General features: G+C 41.0%; 1 protein-coding gene across 1 annotated transcript in view; it reads right to left on the bottom strand.

Moving 5' to 3' along the window:
* The window catches only part of GABBR2 (gamma-aminobutyric acid type B receptor subunit 2), a 332,110-nt gene that overhangs the window by 135,790 nt on the left and 176,955 nt on the right, over positions 1–19,365 (bottom strand). Inside the window, exons 5-6 of the mRNA XM_006911541.1 lie at positions 18,927–18,992; positions 12,979–13,179 (exon numbers count right to left, since the gene is read on the bottom strand). Of these exons, the coding sequence (XP_006911603.1) occupies positions 12,979–13,179; positions 18,927–18,992 (267 nt within the window). The remainder of the gene's footprint in view (positions 1–12,978; positions 13,180–18,926; positions 18,993–19,365) is intronic.

Raw genomic sequence — 19,365 nt, 5'->3', positions numbered from 1 at the left:
TCAACACTTGTCACTTCTCAGGGACAGCTTCCCTCACCCACTCTTTCTGAAACCCCCTCACCCAACGCATTCTCTATCCATTGGTTTTATCTTCTTTATTGTACTTTTCATGTCCTATTTTCCTACTTATGCGTTTGCTTGCTTATTGTCTGTTGTTCTACCCTTCTTCCCCACAACTATAATTAAGCTCCACTGGAGTCGGACCTGCCTTCATCTCTGAGGTATCTTTAGAACCCAAAACAATACCTACAGAGACCCTTTCTCAGCATTAGATTTTCCATACAAAAAATGAGGAGGTTGGACCAAGTGATCTAGAAGTTTCCTCTCAGGAATAGAGACAAGAGTGTGGCATAGTAATAAGAACACAAGACCTGCTCTCCAGCCTCAGCTCTCTGGTTTGCTAACTGTGACCTGGGGTGGGATCCTATCTCCCCCTGGTCTCTGTGTCCTCCCTTGTTGGGTTCAGTGATATAAAGCTCACAAAGTGACTGGTCCAGGACGTGGTAGGTGCCCACGAATACCAGCCATTGCTATTAAGAGTACAGGTCCATGATGTGAGTGTGGGTTGCTCAACCTGGCACACAGCACAGCTGCTTACCCAGGGAGCCCCGAAGACCCCAAGACTGTTCCAAGTGGGGATCAGCAGTCCCCCAATGTGTGGGCAGCCTACTTTTACTTCCTTAACAATGTCTAGTTATTGGAATTTAGGCAAAAGCATCCTTACATCTAAATTTTCTCAACACACATTGGTAATTATTATTTTTCAGAATAAATTTCCAGAATATAATTGCCGAGGCAAAGGGTAGAAAAAACTTAAAACACCATTTACACATATATATAGGGGTAAAATATTCTCCCCAAATATGAAAAGTTAAAATCCAGAGTACTCATTTTTCCTGCATCTTTGACAATAACAGGTATTTTAATTTTAAAAGTCATTGTCAGTCCATTAGCTTAAGAAAAAAAGTATATTTCTTTTTAATTTTAATTTAGATTTCTCTAATTAATGATTAGAGTGAGTTCCTTTGAAATATTGATGGGCAATTTTTATTTCTTAAGTGCATTTCCTTTTTATATCATATTGCTATGGAAATAGTCACAGTTTTTAATGTTTTAATGTGTCCTTGTTATTTTCCCATCTTTTACTATTTGGCTATATTTTTCTTTGATTTTTAAATGCAATGTGAGTCTATTTCTGGTTAATTCTGCTATTGGCTATTTAAAAAGTATTAAAAATTATTCGAATGTGTATTTCTTTAATTAATTGCTTCAGGCATAAAATGATGAGGCCCCTTTGACTTCTCGTCTCCTAGATTTTGCTCCTGTGAGCTTTTTTCTGATGCATACAGTGCATCTGAGGGCTGTTGGTGTCTGTCTTTGCGTCCTGTTTGTTCAACCTAATGATTACATTCAAGTGACGTTACCAGACCTCTTCCCCATCTGGAACATGCCACTGGGGGCATCCTTTAAGGTTTCTGTGATGCTCTTAAAGTTGGGAGTCCAGACCTGAGTGTGGTCTCATCAGGGGGTAAATGAGTGCCATTTTTAACTTCCTTGATATAGTTTATTGGGGTTATTTTTTTGTGGGAGGAGATCATACTGTTTATTCAATTTGATCTTAAGACCAACACAAGGCCCTCTATATCCTTTTTACATGTGTGCTTGTAAGCCGTATCTTATCTATCTCAAAGACTGTTCTTCATTCCACGGACGAGGGGTCAGAGGTGCAGGAGTGGAGAACCCTGGAAATATGGCTGTTTACCCTATTACTGTGGGCAGAGTCCTTGGAATTGGACACAGGTGTAGCTAAACTCTGAAAGGTGACCTCATTCTTACTGTCTTTGCAAGCACCGAACTGAAATTTTTGCTACCACCTTATATCACAGGCCATTCATTACCTCCCAGGTAAAGCCAGAACCAATCTCCCTTGGGTAAAACAATGACAGCAGGAAGGAACAATTGTCTGAGGAAAAGTAATAGTTGTTCTTAAAGCAGGCCTCCAATTATTCAGAGCAGAAGAACTTCTTGCATTGTAGAGCTGACACTGAAAGTTGATTAATTACTCATTATCTGAAGTCAAATTTATGAGATGCTAAAAGTTTCTGAGAAAATAACTTTATATAGAGCGTCCCAATTACTGACAGGTTGTGCTCCAACATATTTTTGAAAGGCAGTTGTTGGAACTTGGAACATATTTTCCCACAGAAACTATGTTATAAATAGCGGTTAGGTTCCCAGGCTAGCCTACACAAGCTTGCTAACCCACAATGTGACTAAACCTTATGGGTTTGTCATCCCAACAGAACCAAGTGGAGTCTTACTTTCTGAGAGAGGGGAGCCTAATGGACTGAAAAGAAGTGAAGGAGGACACATCTCCTTCCACATCACCAACTGCTACCCCTGCAGCAGTAAAATTGGTAGAATTTCACCCTAGAATTCCTTGTGGGAGGCTGGAATTCACAGGGTCTCATTCAGAATGTACACTAAGGGATATTTAGTATTGGTTCCTATACTTCAATTTGTACTTCACCTGGAGCTTGGTAATAATGCAGATGCCAGGGCCCTATATTTAGTTTCAGTATGTCTGTGAGCTAACTTAGGTATCTGTATTTTTTAAAATTTGCTAAGATTTCAAGAATATATAAATCAGTTACCACTGATTAAGCCCCTCCTACAATTTGATTGGATCTTTTCAATAGCAACTTCCAGGTGTTTGTCGAGCTCCTTCTGAGACTCTTCTAGTGTTGGGAAGCTCACTCTCTCTTCAGGCAGAGCCTTCCACTGAAGGAATGCCTGATGTCTATGAAAACTATTCTTCCAGATGCAAAGTTTACATCTATCTCCCTATAACTTATATTCAGCATGCTGCATCTTCCTGTGATGCCACAATAAACATGTCTGCTCCTTCCTATGCACAATAGTGCCCCCAAAGAGCTGAAGACAATGATATGCTTACCCAATCCCCAGTGGATTGTTCTCCCCCTTTTAAGCAAAATAATCTCAGTTCAGACTTCTATGCTGACTATGACAAAATAGCTTATATCAGACCAAAGCTTTCATGAAAAACATTCAGAAAAGAAGAATAAAATATAAAGGGAGCTATTCAAGGGCACCAAAAGCAACCAGGACATCCAGGACTTAAGAAGCCAAGATTCTGGAGAGAAGAGAAATGCTTTGAGAAGAGTCCAACATTCTTTGCTGTTTCCCCTTGAGGCATTTGCTGATTTGTAAGGCTAGTTGCAGAAACAGAAAGAATCGGATCAGGATTTTCAGCAGTTCTGCAGGGAGGGGAAGACAAAAACCTGTAGTTCATGGCTATATGGGCAGCAAGGCTTGTAGGTCAAGGTCTCATAGGAAAAGAAACCACAAAAAAGTGAGCCCAGTATGTAGACTGGCATTTGTACTTGAAATATTTAGTGATAACTAAGCTTAATAAAACAAGAGGGTGAGAACACAAGCAAAAAGTAGTTGCTGAGGGGCTAAGCAAATAAGCAGAAGTGTTTGGAGTCTCAGAATATCAGAAAGACAAAAGCTGGAATCCAAAGCCAGTAAACACCCCAGAATTTCAGTTGAGAATATTGAAAGACAAATTCCAGGAATAAGGGCAAACCAAAGTAGACCAGACCTTACAAAAACTAAAACCAAGCCTGGAATCATCTCATTTCTTGACTGGATTAAGGTATTCTGCCCCATTCTAGCTGTCTGCTTGAAGAGAAATAAATCTTTTTGGAGGAAGATAACACCACCTGTAGCCACTTCAGCTTTTCATATCCAAGACAATTAATCAAATTTACCGGGTATACAAGGAGATAAAACCACATAATTAAAAAAAAAAGACAAGAAAGGAAAGATGGTTGGAAGGAAAGGGAAAAGGAAGGAAGGGAGGGAGGAAAAGAAGAAAAACAGGCAATAAAAACAGACCTACAGCTGATCCAAATCTTGAAGTTATTAGATATGGACTATAAAATAGCAAGGTTTATATGTTCAAAAACATAGATTAAAAGATACAGAATATCACCAGAGAACTGGAACCTATGAAAAGAAAGAGAATAAAATGAAATTTCTTAAAATCAAAAATACAATAACTGAAATTAAGAGCTCAATAGATAGATAAAGCAGCTTATTAGACACAGTAGAAAGTAGGTTAGTGAACTGAAAGAAAGCTTTGTAGTAAATATTCAGACAGAAACACAGAGAAGGAGAAAAGAATATAAAATAAGGAATTAATATGAGATATATGGTATATGTTGAAAATGTATAGCATAGGTATAATTGGTGTCCTAGAATGTGAGGAAAGAATAGACAAAAGCAATATTAAAAGTGATATTATAACAGAATTTCTCCCAAACATACATTAATTCAGATTCATAAAGTTCTATAAAGCACTGTGAACTCCAATAAAGATAAATCCAAAGAAACCCTCACTTCAGCATAGCATTGTAAAACTGCTGATAATTCAAGCAAAGGTAAAATCTTGAAAGGAGCTAGAGAGAAAAAAAGATGAACTATCCTCAAAAGAACAAGGATAAGTCTGTCGACTGACTTAATAGAAACAATGAAGCCAGAGGAGAATGAAATGACATCCGAAATTACTAAAAGAAAATAACAGGTCATCTAGAATTTTACACCTAGTTAATGTATCTCTAAAAATTAAGGGGGACAGAAAGACATTTTTGGATAACCAGAAACAGAATTTGTCTCCAGCAAACCCACAGTAAGAGAAAGACTAAGAGGGGTTATTCAACTAGAAGAAAAATGATCATAAACAGAAAAACAGAAATGCAAGGAGAAATAAAAAGTAATGGAAAATGTAAATATGTGAGTAGATCTAAATGAAAAATGATATCAAGGCTAAGAACATTAAAAACAATCTTAAAGAAGAAGTACAAAGATGAAGGACTTACACTACCAGGTATCAGGTCTTATTATAAAGCTTCAATTACTAAGGCAGTGTGGAATCAGTTAAAACATAGGCAATTAGACAAATGGGAAAAAAAATAGAAAGTCCAGAAGCAGATTCACACTATATACAGTCATTTAATTTGTGACAAAGGTGACACTGTAGCATAGGGAATGGGGACGATAATGGACTTTTCAATAAGTGGTCCTGAACCAGTTGGTTATCCATATTGCAAATATTAACCTTAATCTTACCTCAGACCACACATAAAATCAATTCCATGTGGATTCTACCTCTAAATGTGAAAGGTAAAACATAACATCTAAAAGACAAGCTAGGAAAATATCTTCATGAGCTTGGGGGTGGGGCATGGGCAAAGATTCTTAAACAGGACACAGATATAATAATCATAAGGAAGACTAATAAACTGGAAAACGCTAGAATTAAAAATGTCTGCGCATCAAATACATCATTAAGAGAGTGAAAGATAAAGTACAGAATGTGAGAAGATATACGTAGTATGCATAACTATCCAAGAATTAATGTTCAGAATATAAAAAGAATTTTTACAAATCAATAAAAAACAGGTAGAGAACCTGAGGGAAAAACGAGCAGAAGACTTGAATTGGCAGTTTATAAAAGAAAATATCAAAATGGCCAATAAAGATATAAAAATATGCCCAACTTTATTAGTCATCAGAGAAATGTAAATGGGATACCATTACACACGCACTAGATTGGCTAGAATAAAAAAAGATTTTAATAGCAAATGTGGGTGAGCATGTGAACCAATTGGAACTTTCGATCACTGCTGGTGAGTGTGTAAATTGGTGCAATCACTTTGGAAATCTGTTTGGCAGTGTCTACTAAAGCTGAATATAAGCATACCTTCTACCCCTAAGTATGTACCCAATAATAATTTGAACATATATACACCAAAATACATAAAATATCTAAAAATAAATCAAACAAAATACATGTAAGAATTCTGCACAGAAAATTATAAAATATTTTTTGAGAAAAAAATTAAAGAAGATCTAAGTAAATACAGAGATATACAAAATTCACGAATTGGAAGACAATAATATTAAGATGTCAGTTTTCCTGAATTGATCTACAGATTCAATAAAACCCCAATAAAAAACAGAGCAGGTTTATGTATATGTGTGTGTAAACTGATAATCTGATTCAGAAATGTACACAAAAATGCAGAGACAAAAATAGGTAAGAACAACTATGAAAGGAGAGGGAGGCCTTGTTACTAGTTGTGAAGATTTATTACGAAGCTACGGTAATTACAATAAAGGCATTTTGGTGAAAAAACAGACAAACTAATGGAAGAGAAAAGAAAGTTTAGAAATAGAAACAAATATATAGTCATTTAATTGATGATAAAGGGAATATGGAAACAGTGTGGAAAAAGATGGACTTTTCAATAACTGATAATGAATTGATTAGATATCTATATGAAAACTCAAGAAGAAAAAGAATCTTGATCCTTATCTCACATCATACACGAAATTAATTCCAGGTTGACTGCAGATCTAAACGTAAAAGATAAAATAATAATACTTCTAAAAGACAAGAGAAGAAAATATCTTCATGACCTCGGGGTAGATTTCATTAAAATAACAAATTTCTGTTTATTAGCAAATACTGTTTAGAGGACTTCAAGGCAGCTGAAGACAATGGAAGCTGTGCATTAATTAACCTGCCCAAACTATACTAAATAGCTTTACAGCTACCAAAATTCTATACAAGATCATACTCTCATCAGTAATTAAAGATGGGGAATACCAAAACTACAAAATCACTGTGAATAAAGAAAAAAAATCAACAAATCCCAGCACTTCAGTCACTTATGCTTTTGCTCCACTCTTGCTCTGGTGCAAGGTTTGTGGCACGCAAAAGCAGCCTGGGAAAACTGTGGGAAAGACAGAAGATGGGAGCTATTTAAGAACAAGATGGAATAACTACCAGCAAGACTAATTTACCCTAAATCTGAAGATACTAAAAAAGTTACTGGACAGGTCAGAACTCTTACCACAGGAAAGGGATTTCAAAGTATTTACCAAAGGATGTACAATAATGTTCAAATAGCCAAAAATTAACTCAAATGCCCCATTAAATGAATTGCGTATAGTCACACAGTGGAATACTATATAGCAGTGAAAAATGAATAAATGTCTACATGAAACAACATAAATTAATCTCACTAACATAATTTTGTGTGAAAGATGGAAGGCCCCAAAGAGTATATACCATATGATTTCATTTATTCAACGTTCAAAAACAGGCATTGTATGGTGACCGAAGCTAAAAGGATGGTTACTTTGGGCCGTGGGTATTGAATGGGACAGGGTATAATGATTACTGTTAGGTTGCTAGTAATTTTCTTTTTTTGAAGTAGCTAGTGGGTTCATGGGTGTTCTACTTAACTAAAAACAATCATTAAAAACAAAAAGTAATCCCAATTCCTTTGGCTGTCTTCCTCTCACGTGACTTTGAGTTATGAACTCATTATCCATCCCCACTACTCCTTTCTCCTGCTCCTGAGGCTCCTATTTTGTGTTTCACACTTTGCAAGATATTTCTTCTGGTATTATCTCATCTAATGCTAATAAATTTGTAAAAGAGATATTATTACTCTAGTACTATAGATGAGAAACAATTTCAGAAAGGTTAAACGAATTGCCCAATGTCACTGTATCACTATTGATTAGGTTCAGTTGCATCTAACAGAAAAAAAGTATCAGTGTTTTAAATGAGATAGTTTATTTATTTCTCATGTGAAGGATGTCCATGGGTAGGCAGTGCAGGGCTGTCATGGCAATGCCACAAGGAATCAGGGACCCAGCCTCTATTTTTATGCTCTACTATCTTAGAATAAATTTTTCTTCTCAAGGTCACCTCTTGATCCAAGATAGTTACTAGAACTCTATCCATCTTATTCATATTCCAGAGAACACAAAGGAGAAGGAAAAAGAAGGGCAAACGGCCCCCTCAAAGGAACCTTTCCAGAAGTCCCATTTAGCACTTCTCCTTATATCTCATTGGCCAGACTTAGAATCCTGGCCATATATAGCTACATGGGAGGCTGGGAAACGTTCATTTTTCAGCTGGGTGGCAACATACCCAGTTAAAAACTAGAGTTGTATTACTGAGGAGGAAAGGAAGTTATGGCTATTGGTGTGGACAATTAGATGTCTTCGAGATTCACCCAGCTGAGAAGTGGTGGGACCAAGATTCAAATCTAGCCAGTGCCCTTATTGCCTACGACCACCACACCCTTCCTCCTGAGCCCATGTTCCTCTGTCACACTGCCTGTCTCCTAGTGAATACCCAGGAAAGAAGACAACAGGAACTTTGTGAGGACTGTGGAGGGCAGAGGCAGCAGCATTGTGAAGCTTGGCCCCCAAGGAGCCCTCCTGCTTTCCCATGGCCCCCTTCTTCCCTTCCTCCTCTCTCGAGACAGAGATTCCCTAAAAGCTCCATGTTATTTGTCACAGTGCTCCAATGGCAGTGACAATGAGATGCGTACAGCATTCTGTGGGTCCTTGGCTCTAAGTTGAGGACTCACTAGATTTGTGTTTCTTCCAATTCTGTGGAATAAACAGTTGCTGGTGGTCATAGAAGCTTCTTGCTTGAAAACATTATGAAACTCTTCCAGAGAATGAACTTGTGCCTTTGATGGAGGGTTGAGGTCACCTCTAAGGTCTGCACAGGTTCCAGGGTTCTGTGAACATCTCCAGCTGGTGCTTGGCCCAGCTCTGTGTCTCAGTGGGGAAACTATAACAGGAAGGTGTCCTTATCGGCAAGGCTGAGCCATCACTGGAGAGACCTGGCCAGAATCACACTCACTCACCATGGAAATAAACCCAATGGGACTTTGAAAAGTGAAAGCTGACACTGGACATCACCGATGTCAACAGAGTCACTTTGGGGGAATAGAGTAGTGATGGGGGACCTCAACAAGGAGAGCCAAAGTAGGTGTCAGAGGCTGTTGTCGTGAGGCTCCAGAAGACTGAGTTCTGAATGTGCTCGGGAAGCCCGAAGGTCTGCACTTGTCTCATCATTAGAATTTCCAGTGGGAAGGGACTGATGGACGTGCTTCAGAGAGAGACCATGACCTTGTTATTTCTCCTATCAGAAATCTCCTGGGTGCCAAAGAACAATCTGGGGATGGCTTGATGCCAGAGACAGGCATGCGGAAGAGAGAAAACTTGGCGAACGTATTCCAAGAGGGAAAATTTGTTCCACCTGATTCTGCCACGGTTTCTCTCAGGAGTCACCTTTATCCTGGGGATTCCAGGGTTTAACGTTGTATAGCTTGCTGTAATCGCCCAATTCCGCTTTTACACAGAGTCAGAGAGTTTAGCTGTTAAAGGACCGCAAGAGTTTATCTGGTCCAAATCTCTCACTTTTAGTTGAGGAAACTGAGGCCTAGGGAGGAAGAGTGAATAGTTGAGGTGGCAGATGAACTGGTGGGAATGCAAGGATTTGTGCAGATGTCCTAATTACCAGACCTGTGTGTTCCTGTTATGCCACTTACCAATACGGACCTTCTGAGACACCACAGAAAGGGCTGCTTTGCATGTGTTCTGTTCCCAAGCATGTCACACGTTTAGAAAGACAGCACGCTAGAGGGGAAGGGGCACTGACTGGGGAACTGGCAGTTCTGGCTTCAGGTCCTGGATCTCTTCCTGACCTTCTGGGTGATTGTATCAGTTTCCCGGGGCTGCCATAAAAAAATTTTGACAGACTGGGTGGCTTAAAACAACAGAAATTTACTCTCTCTCAGTTCTGGAGATCAGAAGTCTGAAACTAAGGTGTTGGAAAGGCTGGTTCCTTCTGGAGGCTCTGGGTGAGAATCCGCCCCATGCGTCCCTCCTAGCTTCTGGTGGCTGCTAGCAATGCTTGGCACTTCTTGTCTTGTAGATGCATCATTGCCTCTTGTCTTCACATGACCTTCTTCATTTGGCAAGTCCCCTTCTGCCTGTCTCTTATAAGGACACTTGTCACCTGTTTAGGGCTTACCCGGGTAATCAAAGATAATCTCATCTCAAGATCTTTAATTACCACTGCAAAGACCCTTTTTCCAAATAAAGTCATATCACAGGTTCCAAGGTTTAGGATGTGGATATATCTCTTTAGGGATCACGATTCAACCCATTATAGGGATCTTGGAGGTGTCTTTTTTGCCCCTTAACTTCTCAATATGTAAATAGTGAGAATGGCAAGAACCTGTTGACTTGGGATGTTTCTACAAGCGTTTGCTTGTCTTCATGGACACTGAAGGACCCCTAAATACAGGCATCACCCCCACAGCCTGGAGACAGACTACTGTCTCTAGCAGTCATGTAAAATGCGAATTCGAATTCAAGAAACAGTTTTTGACTCTCTAGAACTTCCTTTGGCCAGAGACTTTTGAAGGCTGGCTGGGGAAGCTGGCTTGTGGCAGACCACAAATAGGAATGCTTTGTTAATCTGGGTCCCACACCCTGAGGAGAGAGCATTCAACAAGAGCACGTGCCCAGGATGGGCTGAGCATGGGAGGGGTCTTGACAGATACAGTCTGTACAGGGCTAGGATCAGGGGGAGGTGAGTGAGGTGCTCCCTTCCAGTCCAGAATTTAAGAGGAAGCCAAAACCCTCAGTAATCTAGATTAACAGTATTTTCATAAATCAAAACTAATGCAAAAAAATCCATGCTGAATAAAATATCGATATTTTAAATGAAGATCTGATCCTGTAATTGTGTGACTCAGATCACTTAGCTCACTCTAATCCTGGTCCTGAGAATCTTGTCTTTATTTAAAATTTTGATATTTTATTCATCATGGATTTTTTGCATTAATTTTGAATATTAAAAATATTGCATTTAAATATTTGAGGTTTTCGGCACCCCCTTAGATTTTGCTCTTAGTCTCAGCTGTGGACTATGAGTTACAACTGAAGGGATAAGCTGTTTAATTTGGACAAGGTCCCTACCAATAAGACCTATCCGGGCCCAGAGGAACCAGTGGTGGAAAGTAAGAAGTAGTGAGTCCTCTGCTACTAGAAAGATCTGAGAATCTGATAAAAGTCTGGTCTAAATGATTTTTAAGTGAGACTTGAGGCTCTCTGATTGCAAGAGGCAAAAAGGCTGTAGATGTCCCCATATGACTTTAATCATCTTATAACCTTGGGATAATGCTGCCTCTTGCCTCAGAAGACTGTGGGCACAGGGGCTGGGTCTGCTAAAATTTTGGAAGCTGCCTCGAGCCGGGAGTCTGCCTCTGTTCTGATAGCACTGCCCCATCCTGGGACACCCAAGAGTAAGTAGGTCATCCACACCGTAGGGTATATCCCCAGGAATAGCACAAGGTGTCCTATTCAGGGGCATAACAATGTAGGGGTGACATCGGCCTCTTCATTAGCCCCAAATAAAACAAAATCAAAAATTAAAAAGGGAAATCAGTGACCTACAAAATGACGATATTATAAAGTGAAAATATTTTCTCCAAAAAAACACTGCAAAAAAATGATCTTCCTAAAATGCATTTCTGTGCACAGTTCACATCCGTGGATGGTTTGCCCACTCTGGGTCATATCCAGGCACCTGAGAACAACATTTGAGGTCTTTTTCATGGCGTATCACCCTCACTTAGCCTCACAGATCTCATGGGTGATCATTTACATCTTTGATCCTCGTTAAGCCTCTCAGTTTAATTATTATACTGTCTGCTTGCATGGATTTTTTTTCTGTTAGTTTTTGTATTTTCCTCAAATTTTATACTATTTTTTAAATTCAAGTATAGGGTATCCCTGGACCAAGCATCTTCTAATAAACTGCAAACTTTAACACTTTTAAAAATAACACTTACTGAAATATAATGAGTTCTTTCTACCTATTATTCAGCATCTCAAAATCTTTTTATATACTCATTGATTTTGGTATAAAAACATTTCTTTCAACCTTTTCTAACCAGTGTTTTTCTAGGATCTCTCAGATGCCAGCATGACCTAAGAGTTGTTTACAAAATGTGTCCTAGTGATTTGCCATATTTTTGACAAATCAATACATCATTCTTGTTGAACTGGCTCTAATTGAGATTAAAAAATGGATACAAATAATACATATACATTTTACTATACATGAAGTTTATTCTTTAAATGAAATTGGGCCTGTAAGAACGCTGGAGTTGAGTGGAGAATTTAATAATCTGAGCTCTGAGAAAACAGAATAGAATTACGTGTACTGCTATACTGAATTTTGGCTGGCAGTTAAAATTGAGAGATGGATGTTAACCATCTTCACCAGGACTGTTATCACCTGATTCTTGAGAACACTTACACTGATGGAGAATGGTGTACACACTTTGGAAATACTTTTATGTGTGCCATATTGCCGGTTTCTCTCACAGCCCTACTGGATATGCAGGGCAGGGGTTAGTAATCCCAAGTGAGAATACGTGGAGGCCCCAAGGACTTAAATGCCCTGCTTAGTTCCTCCTCCCAGTTGTGATAGTACTGAGGTAAGAGGTACTATGTTAGTTATGTTGCACAATCTGCCATCAGTCCTCCTTTTAACCCCAGAGGATGATATTTTTACTACTATTTTACAGAAGAGGAAACAGTGGTTTGGAGAACTCAGGCGCAAGGTCACACAGCTGGTAAGTGGCAAAATTGGGGTTCAAATCAGTCTGGCTGGTTTACAGCACATGCTTCCCCAAATCTACTTGAGAGGTCCTTCTTCTCTGGGTTGACAGAAGCATCAGTGACTGAAAAATGATAGGCAATGCTTGTAGTTGGTACTGTAAAAGTCATGACTCCAGCCCTTACATGTACACTGTGTAATGAACTTACAAAACACCCTTACCCCAACTGATTCCCATAGTTTTCTAGAGGGGCATGCAGTGGATGGCTGGCTATCCCCATTTAATAGATAAATGAAGCTCAGAGAGCTCAAGTGATTTGTTCAAAGACACACAACAAAAGCCAGAAGAAGATCCCTGGGCATAATTTGCCAACATAATCAGACAAGATGATCAAAGGAGATAGGCCTGGGGGCTGAGATGGACAGACCAAGGCACTGACCTTTCCTGAGATGGTCTTGATCTGCTTGGAGCTCAGGGGCTCAAAGTCCACACCGATGTAGCCCTCCATGGCAGCAAGCAGATTCTTCCGGAGACAACGGGATGAGTTGGCTTCTGTATGCACCTGCTCCCACCAGGAAGGCTCATACCAGCCTGGGATGATCCACTGGTATTTGCTACCGAACATGTTCTCCTCATGTGCCTGCAACAGAGGAGGTGACCATGAAGGCACCAAGAGTCAAACATTTGCTCAAGGCTTTCAGCCCTGTGAGAGAGGGGTGTGTGTGGTGGGGGTGGTGGTGCAGGGGGTTGGGGCTCAGGCTTCCTCTTCTTACCAGAGGATTTATTAACTTTTCTATTACTTGCTTGGTCTCCTTATTATCTGTCAAGGGATCCAAGGTAGTTTATGGGAAACATGTATAATAAAATAATAAACACTGAATAAAAATGAAAACATAATGACCTGGGAAAAAAATAATACATTTACTGGAGGTAAAGGGAACAGAACAGAGAGAAGTTGCCCAAAGTTTCCAACACTATACATAATAAGCTGTATATTTCATCGTGAATTTCCTGGCAGCCCAAGAGAAAAGGGCAACAATATTATTTGCAGAGCTCTATAATAAGGAGAAAACAGACAAGTTTTTCAGAGAAAAAATATTTTCTAGGCTTTAACCCTAAAAAAATGTTTCATATGGAGGACACTGTCAAATTGGCCAGCGTGATATCAACAGCATCTTCACAACAAACAGATTTCATAAGGCTGTTTTTGCACAGATTTTTACTAAACGCTGAGATCATAATCTTAAAACACAACCCAGGGGGAGCAATTTTGCAAGAGGCCAAGAAAATTTAATCTAAGTATGCAATTTATATAAGATGCCACTTGGCAAACTGAGCAGTCTCTCTGAAACTTTACCCAAAGCATAGTGTGCATAAATCCACATCCTAAAAAAAAGTTCCTTACATTTGTATGCTTTACATGCATCTTATTTGATTGTCATTCATGTTCATCCTTTGAGGAAGTCAGGGCAGAGTTTATTATCTACATTTTAGAAATGAGGAAACTCAAAATCAGAGATGGAAAGTCCCTTTTCCAAGGTTATACAGCCAGGGAGAAAAGTCAGCCTAGAACCTAGGTCTGCCAACTCTTTGCTGCAAAATAGCACTGCTTGACTCCTATTTAAACGAAATATCACCAGACTGTTCTACTGCACTTCAATTTGACTTTCATTCTTTTGTGATTATTTTGTATCAGGAAAAGCGTGCTTTTTGGAGGCTTAGATGCACCCAGAAAATCCTACTTTGTAGAAAAATATCATTTCATCAAAATTAGGTCCAGAATGAAGTTTCTAAGTAGTAGATTTGAAGTCCATTTTTAAAAAAAATTCCCCTCTATTCTTAGCAAAACAAAACAAAACAAAACTTTTTGGAAGTCTTCTCAATTTTAAAAGGTTGAGGCTAGAAGATAGCCCCGCTTATTAGGAATATATGTTAAATAAAAGTCGACAGATACAGAGGACATGAGGTGGCCTTCTAGTCACCACACGCAAAGGCAGATTTGCATGCGTTACTCTCTGAGGACAGAGACCATGTGATAATTTAGAGCAAGCACCGAGCAAGAAGTCAGGAGTCCAGCAGGGATCTGCTGTGACAACTCTTCGACTTGCTACTGTCCCATTAAGAGTTGTTCTTTGTAAGTGAATTTTACAGAGAACAGAAGCTTAGTCCATTTGAGCGACAGCAAATTTTGTTTAGAACATTAGTCAATTATGATGAAAATAAAAATGTGTTTACTGATCTTCTGGAAAAAAGATTACAGTCAAGCAGCACTAGATTCTCTGCCACACCCTAGCTAGGTAACTAGCACACAACACTGTGGGCCTCACACTCCTCATGTAGAGCCTACGGAAAGCAAAGCCTATCCCACTGGATTGGTATAAAAATTAAATGAAGTAATATGTGTACCATGCCTGTCCAATACTACATTGAGGAACATTTTAGCTGCTCCTTCTTGTCCCCTTCTCCTTTTGGTAACTCATAGCTTCATTCTGAATATCCACCACTATCGCGGGCCATGCACGGTGAAGCTCTTGGGCATAGAGGAGACTGGCCACCAAATGGCCCCAGACTGTTGTATTTGGAGTTTTTATGGTTTTCTCTCTTTTCTAGCTGCCAGATCTAGGCAGTCACTCTTCAGTGTCATCAAGTCCACCTCCTCACTCTGAATTTGCTGTTTTTAGACTGCTACGGGCTTGGAAAGCAGGAAGCCTGGACTGTTGAACGTATGTGTAGAGCAAAAGTAAATAGGTTTTGGGTAAGGTCTAAAAGGCTCTCCTACAAGGGAGGTAGACTGGGCTTAAAAATATCAATCACTGCCTAAAGCAACGGCGGAGAAGCTTCTAGGCCTCCATTCCAGTAGCTGAGGTTGTTGGACACACGAAGTCTAAGTTGCTGCTCGTATGCTTGGCTGTCTCCTTTGCCAGATGGGAAGTTCCTGGAGGGTGGTGTCTGCTCTCTCCAGGACCCTCAGTGCCCAGCACAGTGCCTGGTGTACAGAGGGCACCTGATAAATGGTTGTGGAGTAACTGAATGAACACATTTCCAGTTTACTTGGTCACCTTGGTTTTTATTTTCTCTACCTCTGGTAGGAATGTGGTCTCAGGACCTGTGGTCCCTGCTACATGGTGATGGGTGGTCCTAAACTTGCCTTCTTCAGTCCCATAAACTGCTTTGGGTTTTATTTGCTATAGGCAGGAAATCATGATATAATTTTTTTTTAAATCCCGTTTTCTCTTTTTATTAGGTTTCCTTCTGTCTCCTGTCCTCTGCGTGCAAGAAGGATGTTTCCCTCTCATATTATAGCTCACAACAATGCAGTAAGAAACTATCACATCAGTAAAGCAGATAACAGTTAGGATGATGATCTTCCTTCAGCGGCCTTATTTAAGCCTCTCAACAACCCCATGAGGCACGTGGGGCATGGATCATTGCTTCCATTTTAGAGGTGAGGCAGCCAGGAACCAGACGTGTAAAGTGACCTGCCTGAGGTCATACAACTGGCAGAGCTAAAACCAGAACGCAGGTCAAAGTGTGGAAGAATTTAGACAAGACCACCGAGGATGGAGGCAAAGACAAAAGCAACCCATGCTCGCACTGTGCTGGAGCCAAAATGAACATTTTGCCACGGGGCTATAAATAGGCCTTGCGTGTGCTGGAGCCTGCTCTCCCACTGGGTGGCAGTTCCAATCTCAAAAAAAAAACAGCAACATGCTGCAAAGTTTGCACTGCGGCATGTGGATGGCAGGGGCACGGGCAGGGTGTTTCCTTCCAGTTTGCGCTCTGACCTAACGCAGGCAGGAAGGCTCTCTCCATGGGTCTCTGCTCTGAGCGGCCCCACCTCTGTTGCACTCCCGAGTGTGAAGACCCAGAGCAGACTCTCCTCAGGACCCTCTGGACCTGCCAGAAGAACTCCTTCCTAACCAGATAAGACTGAAAGTCTTGGAGGGCAGATCCATCTGAGGGTCCGACATGGGGAATAAACACCCAACCCAGACTGCTGAGAAACTCCTCCATGAACAGAGCAGCCAATAAAGGCTCTAAGAAAGTGGGATGAGCAGGTAGGATAGTGTTCCATGCCTCATGGAAGGCGGGAAGCTTGGAGCCTTGGGTCAAGAGGAACACAGCCACGCCATCTGCTCTGAAGCAGAAACCACGACTGGATATCCACTCGACAATAACCCCACTGCATGGCATCAAGTGAAATCACAGCCATGCCTCAGCTTGGGTATGGTTTGAATCAGAACACAAGGTTTGCCTGCATTTCTTGCAAAAAGGAGGTGGCCAGTGCCTAGTGTGGCTTCTTTACAAATCATTTTTATAATTTATTTTTTCTAGAGTTATTATCCGTCATGTGCCAGCTGCTTGCACTCCCTTGGGGATATGGAGTGTGTGTGTGTGTGTGTGGGGAGGGGGCCCAGCTTCTTCCCTAAAAGAGATCACATCCTCCAATTTGCAACATTATTTTCCTTTTAGAAATGAGCCATTTCTAGACCTTAGATGGTAATGTGCAAGATCTTATGAGTTTTGAGGTAGAATATATTAAATCAATTTGCTCCATTTTTTTCAATTCTTATGTTTCTTTAGATTTTCATACCCTTCGCTGATACATAGGATGCTTAATACAACCTTGTAAAGTCCATCAGTTAGTAAACTCGTCAGGCCAGTGGTGATCCATTTCATCTTCAAACACCCGAGACCTTCCATGAATAAATAAAAAAAGATCGCTGACATTTACTGAGGGCTTCCTATACATCAGGCACTGTGCAAAGGGTTTTTGCTCATTTAATCTTTACAACAATCCTATGAGACAGGTGTTATTATTATCCCAACTTTACAGATGAGAAAACTGAGGCTCAGAAAGTGTCAATGACAAGCCCAAACTCAGTCACTAAGCAGCAGAGCAGGGGTTCGAGCTCACGCAGACAGACTTCTGAGCTCCACCCAGCATCTCCTGAAATGTCAGCCTGATAACTTCTCCCTCTTCCCTGGCAAGTCGAGAGATGATCAGGCTGTTCTCACTTTGCTCCTGGGCCTTCAGGATGGAATATCCCTGTGCGACCGTGGCTTCCAGGCACTGCTCTCTCTTCGCTCCTGGTCTCTTTTCAGTCCCTGTATCTCTCCTGAAACAGGGTACCAGGAGCTGAGCAGATCACCCCAGGCAGGGTGTCTCCAGCAAAGAACAGAAGGGCTACCTGCCCTGGCAGCTATGCTCACACTGGTGACTCACTGTAACCTTGAAGTCAACCAAGACCCCAATGTCTCATTTGCTCTCAACACGCAGTACTCCTCATGCCTCTACCACTCGATTTATTCTAATATAACCTTCTGTTAAGACTATTATATTTAATCTGCCTGGATTTAATCAAACTTTCCAGCCTGTTAAGGTTCTTTGCACCCCGGCTCTGTCATCTAACATATATCACAACTTCTAAAATTTCCACGAGCCTGCTCTATAATTTCAAACAAGTTACTGATAAAAGTTCAAAGAGAACAAGCCTGTGGCCCATCACTAGAGACTACACCCAAAATAACCCATCTGAGAGAAATGCTCATTGGGTAGATGATGACTCACGTAACTGGGTTCTTATTCTGTTGACTTTTCTCTTGATCTGGGGTGAAAAAGGGAGAGCGGGGCATCAAAATGAAAAGACTCAGTACCTGTTAGTACTCTCATATATACTTAGGTTAGAACATCATATAACATCATAGAAGAAAAAAAGAATTAGATTGGGGTCAGGTGAACAGGAATGGGTCCTTGGCTCTGTCATGAACCTTGGCTCTGGCTAAGGGCTTTTGGAAAAGCCCTTTCACCTTTCTGGGACTCTATTTCCTCATTTGTAAAATGAGATAATGATACTTGCTTCATGGTTAATGAAAAGATTAAATGAGATAAGGTATAAAAAAGCACTCGTAACCTATCACACACCAGACAATTATAAAGGATCGAGGGGTAGATACTGAATAGTTGACAACTTGTTCTAAACCTAAGACTCCAAGTCCTGCTTACGGGGCAGGGAAGGGTCTGAGGCACCTCGGTCCTGTCTCAATGTCTGGTATGTCCCGCTGTGCAGTGCACATAGCAGGCATCCGTCAAGCACGGCTGAGTCGAGGGGAATTAGAATTAGCAGACAGGACTTAGACAATGGGTTAGATGGTGGGTTAGGTAAGTCGAGGTCCCTTGTTACTCCAGCAACTGCACTGTTCTGAGCTCTGGGGTTCTAGCTCCCTGAAAAGAAGAAAGGGCAGTGAGATTAACACTTCTGCTTCCAACTACCTGGACTCCAGTCCTAGGAGTTCACTCATACACCAGCCAATGAGAATGAGTCTGAGAAAAAGCGTTGGCAACTTCCCCAAAGACACAAATGACATGATGAAAGTTTTACTTACACAACAGAACACTTTTGCTGCCATATTCTGGTCAAACTGGCCAAGGATGATCCTCACGTCATTGCCCTGTGGACAGAAGGACATGTATGTGAAGGTGAGCGGATGATCACACCCCAGAGGGCTCAGGGCCATGGGCAGAAAACATTTGTGCGCCCTAGGCTCCCCAGCCAAGCGCTCTACCTGAGTAGAGAAGGCAGGGCAACACCTCGCCTCCAGCCTAGCCCAGCCCAGATTCTCTGGCCCTCTCTGGGGCCCGCTTTCTCTTGGCTCTTGCTGCCAGCCCTCCTTGGTTTCGAGGGCAAGCTGTGGGACAAGTCTGCACAGGCTAGAGGCCAAAGCTTACAGCTCTAAGGGGCCTTGGCCTCTCTGCTGCTTTCCGCCAAGGGCAGGTAAACCCTGCATGGTGCAGAGACAGTGTCTGATCTTCTTCCTCACTCTA

Source organism: Pteropus alecto, unplaced genomic scaffold, assembly GCF_000325575.1.
Source record: "Pteropus alecto unplaced genomic scaffold, ASM32557v1 scaffold114, whole genome shotgun sequence".
NCBI classification, from domain to species: domain Eukaryota; kingdom Metazoa; phylum Chordata; class Mammalia; order Chiroptera; family Pteropodidae; genus Pteropus; species Pteropus alecto.
This window is presented reverse-complemented; position numbering and strand designations above follow the sequence as displayed.